General features: G+C 37.3%; 4 protein-coding genes across 4 annotated transcripts; 2 read left to right on the forward strand and 2 right to left on the reverse strand.

Moving 5' to 3' along the window:
• Positions 1-900: 900 nt before the first annotated feature.
• On the reverse strand, positions 901-1278 carry LOC128735760 (histone H2B). Its single transcript, XM_053830251.1, has one exon. It carries the CDS (start codon positions 1273-1275, stop codon positions 901-903), a length of 375 nt encoding a protein of 124 aa, XP_053686226.1. The 5' UTR covers positions 1276-1278.
• A 248-nt stretch (positions 1279-1526) lies between these two features.
• LOC128732977 (histone H2A-like) lies at positions 1527-1913 on the forward strand. Its single transcript, XM_053826484.1, has one exon. The coding sequence runs from the start codon at positions 1539-1541 to the stop codon at positions 1911-1913; it is 375 nt and encodes a 124-aa protein (XP_053682459.1). The 5' UTR covers positions 1527-1538.
• Positions 1914-5431: 3518 nt separating this feature from the next.
• LOC128736085 (histone H4) lies at positions 5432-5746 on the forward strand. Its single transcript, XM_053830571.1, has one exon. The coding sequence runs from the start codon at positions 5435-5437 to the stop codon at positions 5744-5746; it is 312 nt and encodes a 103-aa protein (XP_053686546.1). The 5' UTR covers positions 5432-5434.
• A 1421-nt stretch (positions 5747-7167) lies between these two features.
• LOC128736047 (histone H1-like) lies at positions 7168-7818 on the reverse strand. Its single transcript, XM_053830533.1, has one exon. It carries the CDS (start codon positions 7816-7818, stop codon positions 7168-7170), a length of 651 nt encoding a protein of 216 aa, XP_053686508.1.
• Positions 7819-16449: the final 8631 nt, after the last annotated feature.

Genomic DNA, 16449 nt, shown 5'->3' on the forward strand with positions numbered 1-16449 from the left:
AATCCGACCAGTAGTCGAAACAAGGCAGAAGTGTGCCAATATAGTCCCTAAGTTGATAAGCATTTCCTCCTATCAATACTAATATGCAGAGATATAGCGCCCTGCAACGCGTACCAATTGTTTTCAAAGGCTTGAAAATACAGTTGAAAATATTTGGAATTTTCGACGGATCCGCAGGATAGTGATAAGCAAACATGTTTTTCACATTGGAAAGCTTAGGATCACCCCATATTGTCTCAAACAGCTTGAAATACTTCTAAGAGGAGATACTTATTGATCTGGAACATATTTTGATCGGTTTACTGGGAATTTGGCTACCTGTTCATTTTACCACAGTTCCCCTATGCTTTATTTCCTGTATGGACATCATCCCCTATGCTTAATTATCAGTCAGTTTCCGCATACATATTTTAAATGACAAAGATATATCGCCCTAAGTGTGTTCATGAAAAAAAGTTATAGAATGTTTCGGACAATATTTTTATTGCCGTAGGACTACGTCTTACCGCAGGTCGCCAAAAATTTACTTGCGCCGCTCGGATAGCTCTTGGCGGATTTCGTAAACATGAAAAGGATGCAATCGTTAATTAATAACATTTAGTCAATTTCTAACGCACTTACATTAAATTTTTTCATATCAAAACAGGGTTTCGATTTTGGCAACATAGGCGACACGCGTTTGTTGCCAAATTCGCAATCCTACAGTATATGAACCTACATACAACATTGATATATTTCGTTTCTAACACATTTTCAAGATAAAACCGGCGGAATATGGGCCCGCAACCTGATAATTGTGTTCTAATGGTGGTTGTGAGAAAGTTCAAATACTTCTTCAATGATCGATTGTTGGCCCTTAGAAGGGCCGATTTGCGGATGATTGAAAGCGTCACTTTAAATTTACTTGGAGCTCGTGTACTTGGTGACAGCCTTAGTACCCTCAGAGACGGCGTGCTTGGCCAATTCTCCTGGCAACAACAAACGCACGGAAGTCTGAACCTCACGAGAAGTGATCGTGGAACGCTTGTTGTAGTGAGCCAGACGGGAAGCCTCAGCGGCGATGCGCTCGAAGATGTCATTGACGAAGCTGTTCATGATGCTCATGGCCTTCGAGGAGATACCAGTATCCGGGTGGACCTGCTTCAGGACCTTGTAGATGTAGATGGCGTAGCTCTCCTTGCGGCGTGGCTTCTTCTTTTTCTTGTCTCCCTTCGCGATATTCTTCTGGGCCTTGCCAGACTTCTTAGCGGCCTTTCCACTGGTTTTCGGTGCCATTTCGACAGATGTTTTGCTTAGCTTTCCTAACAAAAACTGATAGCATTTGCCATCGGTAGTGCCACTTATATACAGAAAAAGGACCGGTTCCGAAGTTCCTCCCTTTTTTCAACTTTTGCCATTCCGTTACCTACGAGGTTCAACCCCCTGGTCGGTAATTGCCATCTGCCTGAGTATATAATAAGGGGTGATCCTGGCATGTGGTATCAGTTTAACGCTATTTCGTTTGAACGTAACAACGTAAACTACAACTCTCTTACAACATGTCTGGACGCGGCAAAGGAGGAAAAGTTAAGGGAAAGGCAAAGTCCCGTTCGACTCGTGCTGGTCTCCAATTCCCGGTAGGCCGTATTCACCGTCTGCTCAGGAAGGGAAACTATGCCGAGCGCGTTGGTGCTGGAGCTCCCGTCTATCTGGCTGCCGTGATGGAATACTTGGCAGCTGAAGTTCTAGAATTGGCAGGAAATGCCGCCCGTGACAATAAGAAGACCAGAATCATCCCGCGTCATTTGCAATTGGCCATCCGCAATGACGAAGAGTTGAACAAACTCTTGTCTGGTGTCACCATTGCTCAGGGAGGTGTCCTGCCAAACATCCAAGCCGTCCTTCTGCCCAAGAAGACCGAGAAAAAGGCCTAAATAATTTCCGCACGATGAACACAAAAAACCGTCCTTATAAGGACGAACAAATTCTTACATGAGGAGTTTGAAATTGTTTTCTTTACACTGGGTAGCATTATATTAACTAGGTACTTAATCTAATATTTAATTTTTTGAATGTTAAAATTCGCTTCGCAAAATTGTTTTGTACAAATTAGGTTTCCACATCATGCAGAATATTCCAAAAAATGGTACTAGATTGTACTCCAATTACTACTTCATAAACGTTAGTTTGAGGTTTAGTTGCTCTCAAGAACTAATAAGTATATTTCGGCAGCTTTCGGGCCGAAATTGGGATTAGTTCAACATTTTCCATTCACCAACGTGAACAATTATTAATTTTACACAGCCGACAAGTTTTATTTTAAAAGCAATGTGCATTTATCGTGACAAAATCGTTTACGTGACGTATCGTTTACGAAAAACCTCTTGCGATTTTTATATTCTTTATAATTAATAACTTTAACCATTTAACTTCACGAAAATGAAAAGAAAGATTGTGAACATCAATCAAAACACGCGAATCCATGGAAATAATTTTCTAATGGTGTAGAATTGAATTGTATTTTATAAATTTGAGGATCTACTGAGACGTTCAGAAATATATTTTTTAAACTTTGTAGTATAGTTCGAATAAAGCGAATTTATTATTGCCCCTTACCGCCGAAATCAATGAAAGGTGAATTACTACAACGAACATTTCAAATTCCAGGTAGAATTACTAAGGTTGTAGGCCAATACTTGATATAAAACCCGATTTAATCCACCTTGTGGTGAAAGGAACCTTTGTTATACGGTGTTGCTTGCTATTTGAGATAGAAATCGACACGGCCTCGGAACATAATTCATCTATTGGTTATCGTTACGTAGTGCGTTGGTTTACATAAAATTTTTGAAAATTGAATAAGTTTACAAAATTTGAACCAAATAGGAACACTTAAATTTTGATAGATCCTTTATTCATGAAATTGCTGAGTAAGGATAAGTAAGCTGTTATTAATCTGAGTAAGTGCAAATAAAAGTAAGTTGTAAGAGGAAATCTTATTCTTTAACATATACATTGTCTAGTAAAGGTCTAGTTTATAGGTTTTTGAACTATGCATAGTTTCCTGTAATGCTATTCTATTTGAATCACATCAATAGAGTTTTCTTGAATAATTTTCATCAATTTTTATTAACCTTCGGTTACTCACGCAATTGTATTTGATACAACACGTGTAGGTTTTCCAACTCAATTTTGTTATAAAGTTTAAAATGCATCCGTCTGCTGGTAGTCGAGTAATTCGGAGTCAAAATTAGGGTATTCTTTATACTCAAAGTTCTACAGTTCCTAAACAAGCAAACATACAGGTACACTATTTTCAGCAAAGTTGTGTATTTTTATTATTTGTACAATTTTGTAGTACATAAAAAAGTTACACAACAATTACAAAAAGAACAAAAATAGAAAAACTGATTTTACAAATTCATATTCTATCTTTGCTATTTTCTATCTTTGCTGCAGAGATAGAAGGTTACTGTCTTCAGCAAAATTTCTTGTAATAATATGCTCTATAACTTTGCAGAACACATCAATATATTGACACTGAAGAAAAATAAATTTTTTATTTCACTTTTAGGGGGATTAATCAAAATTTAAATTCTACCAGACGATAGAGCTTTCAATTTCAAGAAACTCTTCCAAAGGTTTGATAAACTTAAAACCAAGTTTTCCCAGTCAAAACTCCCTTGCACACGTTTTCTTTGGTTTAGGACTATTTTGCGCGCGAGTAATTGTGTTACAAAAGTTGGCGCGAGTGTTCGAGGGTTAATATCTTTTGACCGGTAAAACCAATTCTTATGAAATTTTGCATATATATTCGTAGTGTCAAAACCTCTCGATTGATATTAAAATAATTGAAATTAGGTAAATTTTCTTGGTTGAAATCATTATAAATTATTGTTTATTTTGGTGTGGTGTACACGGTTGCTCATAACTTTCAAATTAAACGTCCAATCAAAAAAACATTCGATAGTGATCAATTAGGATATATTATCTTTCAAATGAGACTAATAGCGCATAAATCGGTTTGGCCATCTCTAAGAAACAGGCGATAATTATTACCTTGTCAAAACAGGTTTTTTAAGGCTAACTTTTAAACTACTTGTTTGTTTTCAATAACAAATTCCTGAACAATTTAGCTTTAATAAGGGCTTTCATTTGATACTAAGATCGTTGAAATCGGTCATGTAGTTCCGGAGAAACCCATGTCACGTATTTTTCACATTTTTGCTTATAACTTTTAAACGAAACGTCGTATCACGAAACAACTCAATAGTGATCTACTAGACAATAATACCTTTCAAACAAAAGTAATAGCGAACGATTCGGTTCAGCCATCTCTGAGAAACAGGCGATAGAAAAAATCATTACATACATACACACACACACACACACACACAGACATTGCTCAAATCGTCGAACCCTATCGATTGGTATATGTGACTTGGCCCTCTGGGCCTCGGATCAATTTCGTATTTTTCGACCAATTTTTAAACCTTTGTTATAGTATAACAAAGGTAAAAATATAAATGTAACGACAAAAATTATCGTCAACTCCAGAGAAATTAAAACTCACTTCACTAACACTGAGGGAAGCTAATTCAGAAATGTATCGATCTTACTCAGTTGATTTTAATGCCACATTATTTCATCGTTGAGTGAATTTTAACTTGAAAGTTGTGATAGGTGTTGATAAATAAACAAACTGCCATGTTTTGTTTTAGTAAAAAAGAAAACTAATTTAACTCTTCATGAAACACATGTGTGGCCCTGATAAGGGCCGTTTGTTGCAATATGAGATCAAACGAAAGCCGATTGCCTTAAGCACGTTCGCCACGGATACGGCGAGCCAGTTGGATGTCCTTTGGCATGATTGTGACGCGCTTGGCATGAATGGCACACAGATTGGTGTCTTCGAACAGACCGACTAGATAGGCTTCACTGGCCTCCTGGAGAGCCATGACAGCCGAGCTCTGGAAACGAAGATCGGTCTTGAAGTCCTGGGCAATTTCACGAACCAAACGTTGGAACGGAAGCTTGCGGATCAGAAGCTCGGTGGACTTCTGGTAACGACGGATTTCACGGAGAGCCACTGTTCCTGGGCGATAACGGTGAGGCTTCTTCACTCCTCCAGTTGCCGGGGCGCTTTTGCGAGCCGCCTTTGTGGCCAACTGCTTGCGAGGAGCCTTTCCTCCGGTGGATTTACGAGCAGTCTGCTTTGTACGAGCCATGCTGATTTCGGTTTCAGAACGAAGTGAGCGATTTCGGGATCAAACGGATAATGGTCGGTAAACACATTTTGACCTCTTTTATACTGCACACTCGTCCACTGTTCAACCAATCAGAAAGAGGGAAGTAGAAAATTTTCTACCCTCGTAGGTATAAAAGAAGCCCTCTTGTTCGAATTCAGCATTAATTTCGTTCGGTAGTTTGAATCGAATATACCTAACTAAGGAAAATGACTGGTCGCGGTAAAGGAGGAAAAGGACTCGGAAAAGGAGGCGCCAAGCGTCATCGCAAGGTTCTCCGTGATAACATCCAGGGTATTACCAAGCCCGCTATCCGTCGTCTGGCTCGCCGTGGTGGTGTCAAGCGTATTTCCGGACTGATCTACGAGGAAACCCGAGGCGTGCTGAAGGTATTCCTGGAAAACGTCATCCGTGACGCTGTGACTTATACCGAACACGCCAAGCGAAAGACCGTCACCGCCATGGACGTTGTCTATGCTCTTAAGCGTCAGGGACGCACATTGTACGGATTCGGAGGCTAAACGATTATTTGACCCATTTGCAACAAACGGCCCTTATAAGGGCCACAATATTATTAACGAAGAATTATTAGAAAATTCTCTACTTCCGTTTAGGACATATTCTTTACTTTTACATATTAACATTTATTGCAGTTCTTCACATTGCTTTTCTAACATTGCTTTGCTTTGCACCTCTAACGGGTAACGCCGTCTGTAGCTTCCGCTTTTGGTACTCCAGAGTGGCATACGAAATTCGTTTTGAATTGACAATAGGTAAAATGTGTTCAGAATAGATTTCTTGACATTTTGATATTAAATTCACAACATTCTGACTATGCATTTAAAAGTTATCATCTTTCAAAAACAAAAATTTCGAAAATAATGAGCGAATATTCTCTTTTTTACTTTTGGAAAAAAAGGATATCTAAAACAAAATTATTGACCTTAAAATTTTTCTATGCGTAAGTCTCATGCTTTATTTCAATTTTGTAATGTATTTTAATTGAAAAAATATCTGGGTAGAGCGTTAGACATGAAAAACGAAAACGAGAAATTGGACTTTTTGTAACCTAGCGCACCTTCAGATAATTATTTTTGCAGGAAATCCGAACTTGAGGTTCTTTTGAGTGTACTTTCATGATAATATAGTTATCAGCTTGATTGCATCGTTTTCACGATGCTGCCCGTTAGAGGGTTAACAAAGTGGTCTCTTTCTTAAACTAATTAGTATTGATTTTCTTATACGAATGGGACTATTATGCGAGTACAGTGTCCAAATCAACCAAAAGGCTCACAATCAATACCAATCCAGATATTGTGATCTAGGACTGTTATATTTAATATTCACGCCGGTTTGAATGACAAACGTGATTTTAGCTCTTCGAACTGTTAGCTCTGGTATGAGTGGCTGGCATTTATTGGTCGAAACATCCTGAAGAAGCATAATATTATGAACACATAAGCAAAACTTAAAAACGATAACAAATAATTAATTTGTTATATTGGCACAATATATCTATTGTTTATACGATTTCTCATTGAGTTAATTTGCAGCTAAATATCCAGCAACATTCCGAATTTTAATGCAGTCAGTAAAACCAAGATTGCTTAATTTGACTTTAATTTAAGATAACATGCACGCAAAATGCATTTTAATATTTTCATCTGCATCGTACAAATCATATTGGTAAACCTTTCCAGTCTGTTGTACTTTGCATCAGATTAAATTAGATTCTCTATTTCAGAGACTTACTCTTTCATACTATAGAAAATAGCCATTGAAAGTACTTTTTATAACAAAAATTTCCAAGAATAATGCGAGTTATTTGCAAATAGCAGCAAGAAAAATATTAATTCTCTCTTCATATACGTTTGTGGTAGTCCTAATAAGGACTGTTTGTTCTAGTACCATGCTTGCTTAATGGTAATGCTTTAACTATAATTTACTTCTTGGCAGCAGCTTTTTTCGGAGCCGCCTTCTTAGCCGGAGCAGCCTTCTTTGGCTTCGGGGTCTTCGGTTTCTTGGCGGCGGCCTTCGATGGTTTGGTGGCTTTCTGCTTGGGGGCAGCGGCCTTCTTCACTCCAGCAGCCTTCTTGGCAGCTTTGGCAGGAGCCGCCTTAGCTTTCTTTTCGCCAGTTTTCTTGGCAGCGGCGGCCTTTGGTTTCTTGGCAACCTTTTTCTCGCCAGCTGGCTTCTTAGCCTTGGTCTCCTTCTTTGGCTTCTTGGCCTTCTTCTCGCCTGCTGGTTTCTTGGCGTCGGCCTTAATCTTGAACGAGCCGGAAGCGCCAGTTCCCTTGGTCTGGACAAGCTTTCCCTTTTCGACGCCCGATTTCAGGGCCTTCTTGAGGAACGGAGCCAACTTAGCAACGTCGCACTTGTAGTTGGCGGCGATGTACTTCTTGATGGCCTGCAGCGACGATCCGTTACGTTCCTTCAGGGTCTTGATAGCGGCCAAAACCATGTCGTTCACTGGAGGGTGAGTCGATGGCTTCTTTGGTTTCTTGGCGTCTCCCTTGGAGGCTTTGGCCTTCTTTGGTGTCTTAGCCGGAGAGGCCGCAGCCGGAGCAGCAACAGGAGCTACAGTATCAGCCATTATACTTCACTTAATGGTTTTCGAAACGGTAAAATAACGATGTAGAATAGATGAGAACATCATTTCATATTTGGTACGGGATTTCATCGTCCGTGCTTGGGAAAGCATGAATGAAGGCAGTAAAACAACGTTGAGTATCCAGAACACACTTTTCTGACATTACTTTTTAAAATACTTTGATTATTAAGAATTTTACCTAAAATTTATTAAGCTTTAATGTTTAAAGCATCCGGTATAAATAAACTATCGAAAACTGATTAATCTAATCTAATCTAATCTCACACTAACGCAGCCAATTCTGGAAGGCATCCTGGAAAATGACGATCACTTGAATCAATCATTTTTCTTGTCAACGGCCAGGCCAACTGCGCAGCATGTACCGCAGAGAGAATTCCAAGGAATCAAATGGAACTAGAAAAAATACCTAATTCCATCAAACTCCTTGAAATCAAGGGAAGGAAGAAAGCGTGGACCTCCCGTACCAAACGCTTTCCATATACATAGATAATGATTTATTTACAGTCGTTGGGAGTATCTTTGCTAATAAGGGTTAAGTGATACTCCGGACCCTCAGGGATGAACTAATGGCATTTAGACCAGAAGCCAGGCTGCAATTGGCCAAGGATATAGCGCCTTATTTCGCTCTCTGAAAATAGATTAGTTTACCAAAAAATTAGTATAAATCATATAATACTTGAAATTAAAGTCGTGTGGTTTAATGGTTGCCTAAAACTACATTTGTAAGGTTAGGAACTGAAAACCGCACGACCCCGCACCTCCTAGCTTGGCTACTCAATTATACAAATTGAAGTATTTCCAGGTATGGCCACGTGGAGGCGCTAGGTAGGGGCTTGGGATGGCTAGAGCTATGTTGGGCCAGATGGCTCCTCTCTCTCAGATTAAAAACACCTTCTCAACATCACTATCTTATCTTGGTCTACAGACCAAGTTTGACAGAGTTTGACAGTCCCTTATTAAGAAATCGAAAACTATCGAAAACTGATTAAGAACCCAAACATTTCGTGAAAGTTGTCATGTAAATTTGCTCTGTAGTTTGTTACATCGAAGTTACGACAGCAATCTTGTTTGAAAATATCCAATTTTTTTATATTTTGACGTTAAATGTTCAAAATATAAATTTGCTAAATTAAAAACAAATATATTTTCCTTTCTTTTATCTAATAATATGACGTCTGCATTATTACGCTACAGCTGAAAGTGCAAACGAATTGAGCTCATATCAGTTGCACAACGGTGCCCCTTTGAGCTGCTTCACGAGTTATTATGGGCAAATGAATTTTATTACAAAATTGGTCTGAAACAGTTGGAAAGTTAAGTGAAGTTTCGTAAAACCATATTCAGCGTAATTTACTAAGGAATTATATTTGACATGGGATTTACATAATAATTCCCAATTCTAATATCATTGTGCACTTACTGGAGGCAATATCATATCAGAGTAAAGAAAAGTATTGGGCTGTACAGTTGTGATCTTAAAACTGAATTGCTAAAATGCTGAAATTATTTCAAATTCATTTCACTAATGAAATTAATTTTCTATCGCTATGCTACTATGAGTATGCTACTGCTAACAACAGAAAAGCACATATGTTTGTACCTCACAACAATTACTTATTTTGTATGCCAGAAGAGCATAGGGTTAAAAGGCTACGCACAATGGCAGTCTGCTATATGTTTATTCAACTATCAAACTTGAAAAACAGTCGTACCTACATAAATCGAAAGTAATTTCTAACAATTTTTTGCCCAAAATCCGCAAAAATTATAACAAACTGCAACGAACATCATTAGTGGCATGTAGTATGCACAATGGGATTAGTAAGCTCTCAGAAGGCAATTAAGACTTGCGCGAATGAATACAATTTTTGTGATAACCTATTTTGTTTTCATAACACTAGGTCTGCTGATGCAATCGAAATTACTATAGTCTTTCTGCGTAACTCTTCTCTCGCTTTCTCTGTTTCTTTAATTGTCCGTTTTTCTTTCTTTATTTTTCGCTTGTTCATTATTTCTGTCTATTACTTTCTTTCTCTTTTACAACCTTAGTCTTTTTTCTATTTTTCTTTCTTTATCTCTTTACTTCTTTTTTTATTTCTCTTGTTCTATCTTTATTTTTCTTTTTTAGCTATTTTTCTCTTTCGTTAAATTTTGGTCTCGTTTTCTTTACTTTACTATTATTTTTCCTTTCTCATTTTCGTTCTTTATCTCGTTTTTCTTCTTTATTTACCTTTTCTGTTATTTATTTCTCTCTATTTCTTCTTTTCTCTAACTTTCTAATGAGCAGTTATTGACTTTTCGTCTAAAAGCCCAAGCAGTTTTGAGGTTTTTAGAAATGTATTCGCTGTCATTAAAAACCAATTAGGGTATGTTGCTGCTTCGTCGTAATTGCATATTCCCGTCTTAGTCAACACAAATTAGGCCATTGCAAATCCTATTTAAAGTTTTTGTCACCCCCCCCCCCCCCCCCTTGGAAATCGGCTTGAAAAATCGGAGGGCAAAAAAAAATTTGTAGGATATGAGTCAAATTTCTTTTTATAAAATCAATTGTCTGTGGGCTCTAGTCTGAAAAACTCGAAAAATGAGTTGAATTAACGCTTCTAGCACGAAACAGAAATGGAAATTCGAACAATGGAATTTCCGAAAATCGTCCAAAAAAAATTTCCTTCGTTTTTGTCTTTTTTCGTATATTTTTGCATAGAAAATAACAACGTATATACTATAAGCAAGAATAGATTCGGTTTTCACGTTTAAAACTTAAATAAAAATTCTTAAAATCCATGTTTTTTTTGCTCGATTAAAAAATTCACTTTGTTTTTTTTTCACCCCCCTTTCAGTGGCCGAACACCGGAAGGACAAAAACTTTATAAAATATTTGTAATGGCCTTAATCAAAACCTAATATTTTAGTTTGTTGTCTATCATACGCGATCAATCAAAGTAAGCTGAGATCTATTGAAATGCTTTTTAACATTAAAGAAGTCCTACCAACCAAATACAGTGGTAACCCGATTTTGTCACTCCCCGATTTTATCACTCCCCGATTTCGTCACCCCCGATTTTGTCACGTTTTTGACCCGATTTTGTCACGCTTTTGATTTATCAAAAACTTGGTTTGAAAATCATTTTGAAACTTGCCAAATGTGTTAAAACACTGTGAAAAGAACTGTGTTGATTATCGTGGAGTTTTCACAAAAGTTGTTTCTTATCTCCACAACTATAATAGCTAGAAGGTCACTTTCTTTGGCAAAGTTCTTTATAATAATCTTCTCAAAAATGTTGTAGAACATTGTTTTGCTCTATCTCTTACTGCTTGAAAAATAAATTTTCTATCTTACTTTTAGGGGGGTTAATCAAAGAATCTTTCACACCATAAGAAAGAGCTTTTTACGCTATGAAATTTCTGTGAACATAGTTAACCAGTATAATCAACCATTTCGGCGAAATTAAAAAACGCGTGTTTTCATACCTGTGGGGCTGCTGTGAACAGGTGACAAATGTCCACAGAGAGGTAGAAGGAAGTGCGACATGTCCTAAAAGTGATCAAAATGAAGTATATGTAGTTCGTTCTAAGTTATCTGCAAAAAAATAAAAATTGAAAAAGTACCCGATTTTGTCACTGCCCCGTTTTTGTCACCCCTAAATTCATCATGGGGGTGACAAAATCGGGTCATTACTGTATCTTATGTTTTTTCGTGCGACGAAGAAAATGTCGACTAACCGTTTTAATTTCCGTCATTCATAAATGAAAATAACTCACGCAAGGCATTATCGTTATTCTACAGCCAGGAAAACTTGCCTGACCTGCAGAAATTTTGCAGAATGACATTTGTCATGCAGGCCTGCACAAATACATGCGCGTTAGCTTCGTAAACATTGTTGTGATTTTTAGTTCGGACGATGAAAAATTTTAATGGACGGATTTTAAAACGGTACAACGAATTTAAGAAGTAAAGTCAGTTGTGTAATTTCAATAAGGCCATTGCAAATCATTTTAAAAGTTTTTGTCACCCCCCCCCCCCATGGAAATTGGAAATCAGGGGGCAAAAAAATAATTTGCAGGATGAGTTAATTTTTTTATAAAATCAATTGTCTGTGGGCTCTACAGCCCGAAAAACTTGAAAAATGAGTGTACGAGTGGAGTTAACGCTTCTATCATGAAATAGAAATGGAAATTCAAATTCAAAATCGGTCAAAAAAATTTTTTTCGTAGACTTTTGCATGGAAATTGACAACGTATATATTAAAAGCAAGAATAGAAATGGTTTTCACGTTTAAACTTAAAATAAAAATGCCTAAGTCATATTTTTTTGCTCGATTAAAAAATTCTTTGTTTTTTTGCCCTCCCCCCTCCCTTTAGTGACCCAACACCGGAGGGACAAAAACCTTTTAAAATATTTGTAATGGCCTAATATGCTTAAATAATCGTTTTTCAGTGATTTCAAAGATCACGGATCGGAAGGTAAGTGTGTTTTAGTCAAATCAGCACAAGAACTTTTGGAGTATTCATTAGATCCATATAGCAAATGATGAAAATTAGAATGGCTTTACTTACTACGACGGGGATTATAAATAAACCCTATGTAAATCAACCAAATTTCTGAAGCTTTTACCAATCTAAGAAAAAGTATACGTCAGTTTTTCTATTTTAGCTGTTGTTATACTGCCGGTGGAAGCATAACTGTCCCATGTTACATTATGTCATTTTCGACATTTTGTTGTCAAACGTTATGTATTTTTATAATATGAATTGAAAGCATGGTGTTTATATTAGAAAACCTCGAAAAAATTTGAAGACAATTTGTCCCACTAGAAAAATGGACGCATATTTGTCTCGCTGCATATATCTTTTCATATAAAATGGTTTTCAAGTTGTATACAAAATTGAATGAAATTTTTTAATATTATCTCAAAGAGCGACAAATAATAACATCTAAACTAAATAATTTTAGAAAAATCCGTTTTTCAACTTTGAGTGCAATTTTCTCATTTTCGTGTTTTGTAACATGGGACAGATATACTTCCAGCGGCAGAATAGTTGTTGTACGTTTTTTTTTTCTGTTTTACAACATTTTACAAGTTGTTAGCAGTAGGCAGGCAGGCAGTATAATTGTTGTATGTTTTTTTTCTGTTTTACAACATTGTACAAACAGGTAAAATAAACAACATTACTGAATATAGTATACCTCTATGTTTGCTTGTTTAGGAACTGTAGAACTTTTGATATAAAAAATATCCTAATTTTGACCCCAAATTACTCGATTACCAACAGACGGATACTTTTGAAATTTGTCTATATATTCAATTGAAATGCACATTAATGGACGGAGTCTTATAAAAGTGATGCAAATGAAAATTACTCTTAAGCTTTTATTACCTCTCTCTAGCTTCTATAACTATACTAGAAGCTAGTTTCTTTAAGTTTAAAAAAAATAGATTCGAATTTTCAAGAGGGGGCTTGATCTCTGCTAGCCCCCCCCCCCCTACCTAGTTCCGGAAATGATTTTACTGCATACAGATACCAGTTTCCCATTTGAAGAAACGAGAAAATTCTAGTTGGGATCAATTGTGGTATACCTCATATGCTGCTTGCTTCGTTTTTGTGATGTCGGTTAATGCTGATCTATTTTCTCAACAATTTAAAGTATTAATGCATAGAATAATTATGACATTTTGCTCATAACAAGTTTACTGGAGAAGTAGTGTAATGGTATAGGAATCACTCGAAAAACCGAAAATCGAAAGAAAGCCTAGCGGGACGAATGTCATATACCATTCGACTCAGTTTCGAAAACTGAGCATTTTCTGTGTGTGTGTGTGTGTGTGTGTGTGTGTGTGTGTGTGTGTGTGTGTGTGTGTGTGTGTGTGTGTATGTGGAACGCTTTTGATTGAGCCAACATTTCTCGGAGATGGCTGGACCAATTTTAATGACCCTGGTGTCAAATGAAAGGTCTAGGTGTCCCATTGTTCGCTATTTAATTTCATACTGATCGGACTTTTAGTTCAAAAGTTATGTCTGAAAATACGAAAAATATGGGACTTTATTATCTCATAGGCCCCTAACCGATTTGAACAAAATTGATTGCATATGAAAGGTGAGTCTTTCAAAACCTTAACTTCAGTATTTCATGATGAATGGGCTTGTGGTTTGAAAGTTACATAAAGAAATGTGGAAAACATGTATTTAAAACTGCTATATGTTGCATATAAGCATTAATTCAATAGAAAACATTCTACAATTTATTATCATTTGAAAGTTACTGTTGAGATTTATAAAACGAAACCAAGTTACTGAAAATCGGACGATTGATTTAAAAGTTATTCAAACTATAACTCTTCAGTGTCGTATATTAAACCGTTAAAACGAATAAAATCGAAATAAATTAATCAAGGGTCGATTGTATTCAATGTATGTGATGTATGTGTATGTATGTGTATGTATGTATGCATGCGTGTATGTATGTATGTATGTAAGGATGTATGTACGTATGTATGTACGTATGTATGTATGCGATTGCAATTTTAAAATTTGCATAGAAATAAAGAGTGAGAAACACTTCAATTGTCATTTTCTTTACTTGCTGTTACTCGCAATCGGACGAGCAAAGCAAAAAGCGAAGAAAAGTATTTGATTTAATCATATAGGTATAGTGGTGTATAGTATTGAAAATACTGAGTTGATTTTCCCAAATAAATTTATACCAATTTCAAACAAATTTTGCGCATTAATAGATGCTTTTCCAATCAAAAGATGCTAGAGTTTAGAAATTTTATATGAAAAAGAGGAAGAAAGGTTACTAATAATTCTGTACGGTTTGTTTTCGCTAGTGACACTTTAAAAGATAATATAAAACGTCATGTATCATGTTTTAATAAATAAATAAATATGGGTTCACTCATACCAGCAAAAATAACAAGCGCCGGAAAATATATCTATCATATGGCCATCCTCAAGCATGTTTATGGCGCTGCTTTTGTTTCATTGAACTCATCATTTCCTAAAACATCTAACAGGCAATCTATACCTATAAAGAAGGATTTCTGTCTGTCTGTCTGTCCGTATGTTCCTTATAGAATCGAAAACTACTGAACCAATCGGCATGAAAGTATGCATGTAGAGGTTTTTTGGGGCCAGGAAAGGTTTTAGTGATGGTAAGAAACCCCTCCCCCCACTAAGAGGGGGGGCTCCCATACAAATGAAACACAAATTTCTGCATAACTCGACAACTAATCAAGCAAATAGAACAAAATTTGGCATGTGGGTGTTTTCGGTGACAAGAATTTATTCTATGGTAAATTGAGACCCCTCCCCTCTTGATAAGGTGAATCAAGGTGAATAAGGACCCCTCCCCACTTTAAGAGGGGGGCTCCTATACAAACGAAATACAAATTTCCTCATAACTTGAGAACTAATCAAGCAAATGGAACGAAATTTGGCACGTGGGTGTTTTTGGAGACAATTTTTTTTCTATGATGAATTGGGACCCCTCCCCACTTTAGGAAGGGGGGCTCCTATACAAACGAAATACAAATTTCCTCATAACTTGAGAACTAATCAAGCAAATGGAACGAAATTTGGCACGTGGGTGTTTTTGGAGACAATTTTTTTTCTATGATGAATTGGGACCCCTCCCCACTTTAGGAAGGGGGGCTCCTATACAAACGAAATACAAATTTCCTCATAACTTGAGAACTAATCAAGCAAATGGAACGAAATTTGGCACGTGGGTGTTTTTGGAGACAATTTTTTTTCTATGATGAATTGGGACCCCTCCCCACTTTAGGAAGGGGGGCTCCTATACAAACGAAATACAAATTGCCTCATAACTCGAGAACTAATCAAGCAAAGGAACCAAATTTGGCACGTGGGTGTTTTCGGAGACAAAAATTTTTTCTATGGTGAATTGGGACCCCTACCCACTTTAGGAGGGGGGGCTCCTATACAAATGAAATTCAAATTTCCTCAAAACTCGAAAACTAATCAAGCAAATAGAACCAAATTTGGCATGTGGAGGTTTCTGGAGGCAAAAATATTTTCTATGGTGAATTAGGTTGGTAAACGGCTAGATAATGCGGAATATAGACCCCATAGTGGTCTTTAGCCTCTTATCTAGCAACTCCGATCCCGACCTCCTCGTGGTACCAGCCGGAATACGAGCAACCTTAGCGGAGATCGGGTAACCAACCCCGGTGGAAACTAAGGTCGTATACTAACCGGGAAGGAGGTAGTGAGTCTCGGCACTATAAGATGGCAGCCCCATCACGAGACTCGGTTGTGTTGCCCCAGTACGGCTACACACCTAAACAACACAAACTAACAACATTCAAGCATATTCGGAGCGGAATATTCGGCATCGACCTAGGCGACGAAATAAGGACGACGAATGGAGACTCGGGACTTGGAACTGCAGATCGCTAAATTTCGCAGGTTGCGAGCGGGTGCTGATTGAACAGCTGGAACCCCGCAAACTCGGCATCGTAGCTCTGCAGGAAATCTGTCGCAAAGGAGAGAAGGTATGGAAGATACGTGGCGGAAAGGCCCAGTTTTACCAGAGCGGTGGCGCTACCAACGAACTGGGAACGGGCTTTGTAGTGCTGGGCGGAATGCAGGATC

The sequence above is a fragment of the Sabethes cyaneus genome, chromosome 1 (genome assembly GCF_943734655.1).
Source record: "Sabethes cyaneus chromosome 1, idSabCyanKW18_F2, whole genome shotgun sequence".
Lineage (NCBI taxonomy): Eukaryota > Metazoa > Arthropoda > Insecta > Diptera > Culicidae > Sabethes > Sabethes cyaneus.

Coding starts and splice junctions, on each gene's coding strand:
- LOC128735760 (XM_053830251.1), bottom strand. CDS start 1,275: ATGGCACCGAAAACCAGTGGAAAGGCCGCTAAGAAGTCTGGCAAGGCC.
- LOC128732977 (XM_053826484.1), top strand. CDS start 1,539: ATGTCTGGACGCGGCAAAGGAGGAAAAGTTAAGGGAAAGGCAAAGTCC.
- LOC128736085 (XM_053830571.1), top strand. CDS start 5,435: ATGACTGGTCGCGGTAAAGGAGGAAAAGGACTCGGAAAAGGAGGCGCC.
- LOC128736047 (XM_053830533.1), bottom strand. CDS start 7,818: ATGGCTGATACTGTAGCTCCTGTTGCTGCTCCGGCTGCGGCCTCTCCG.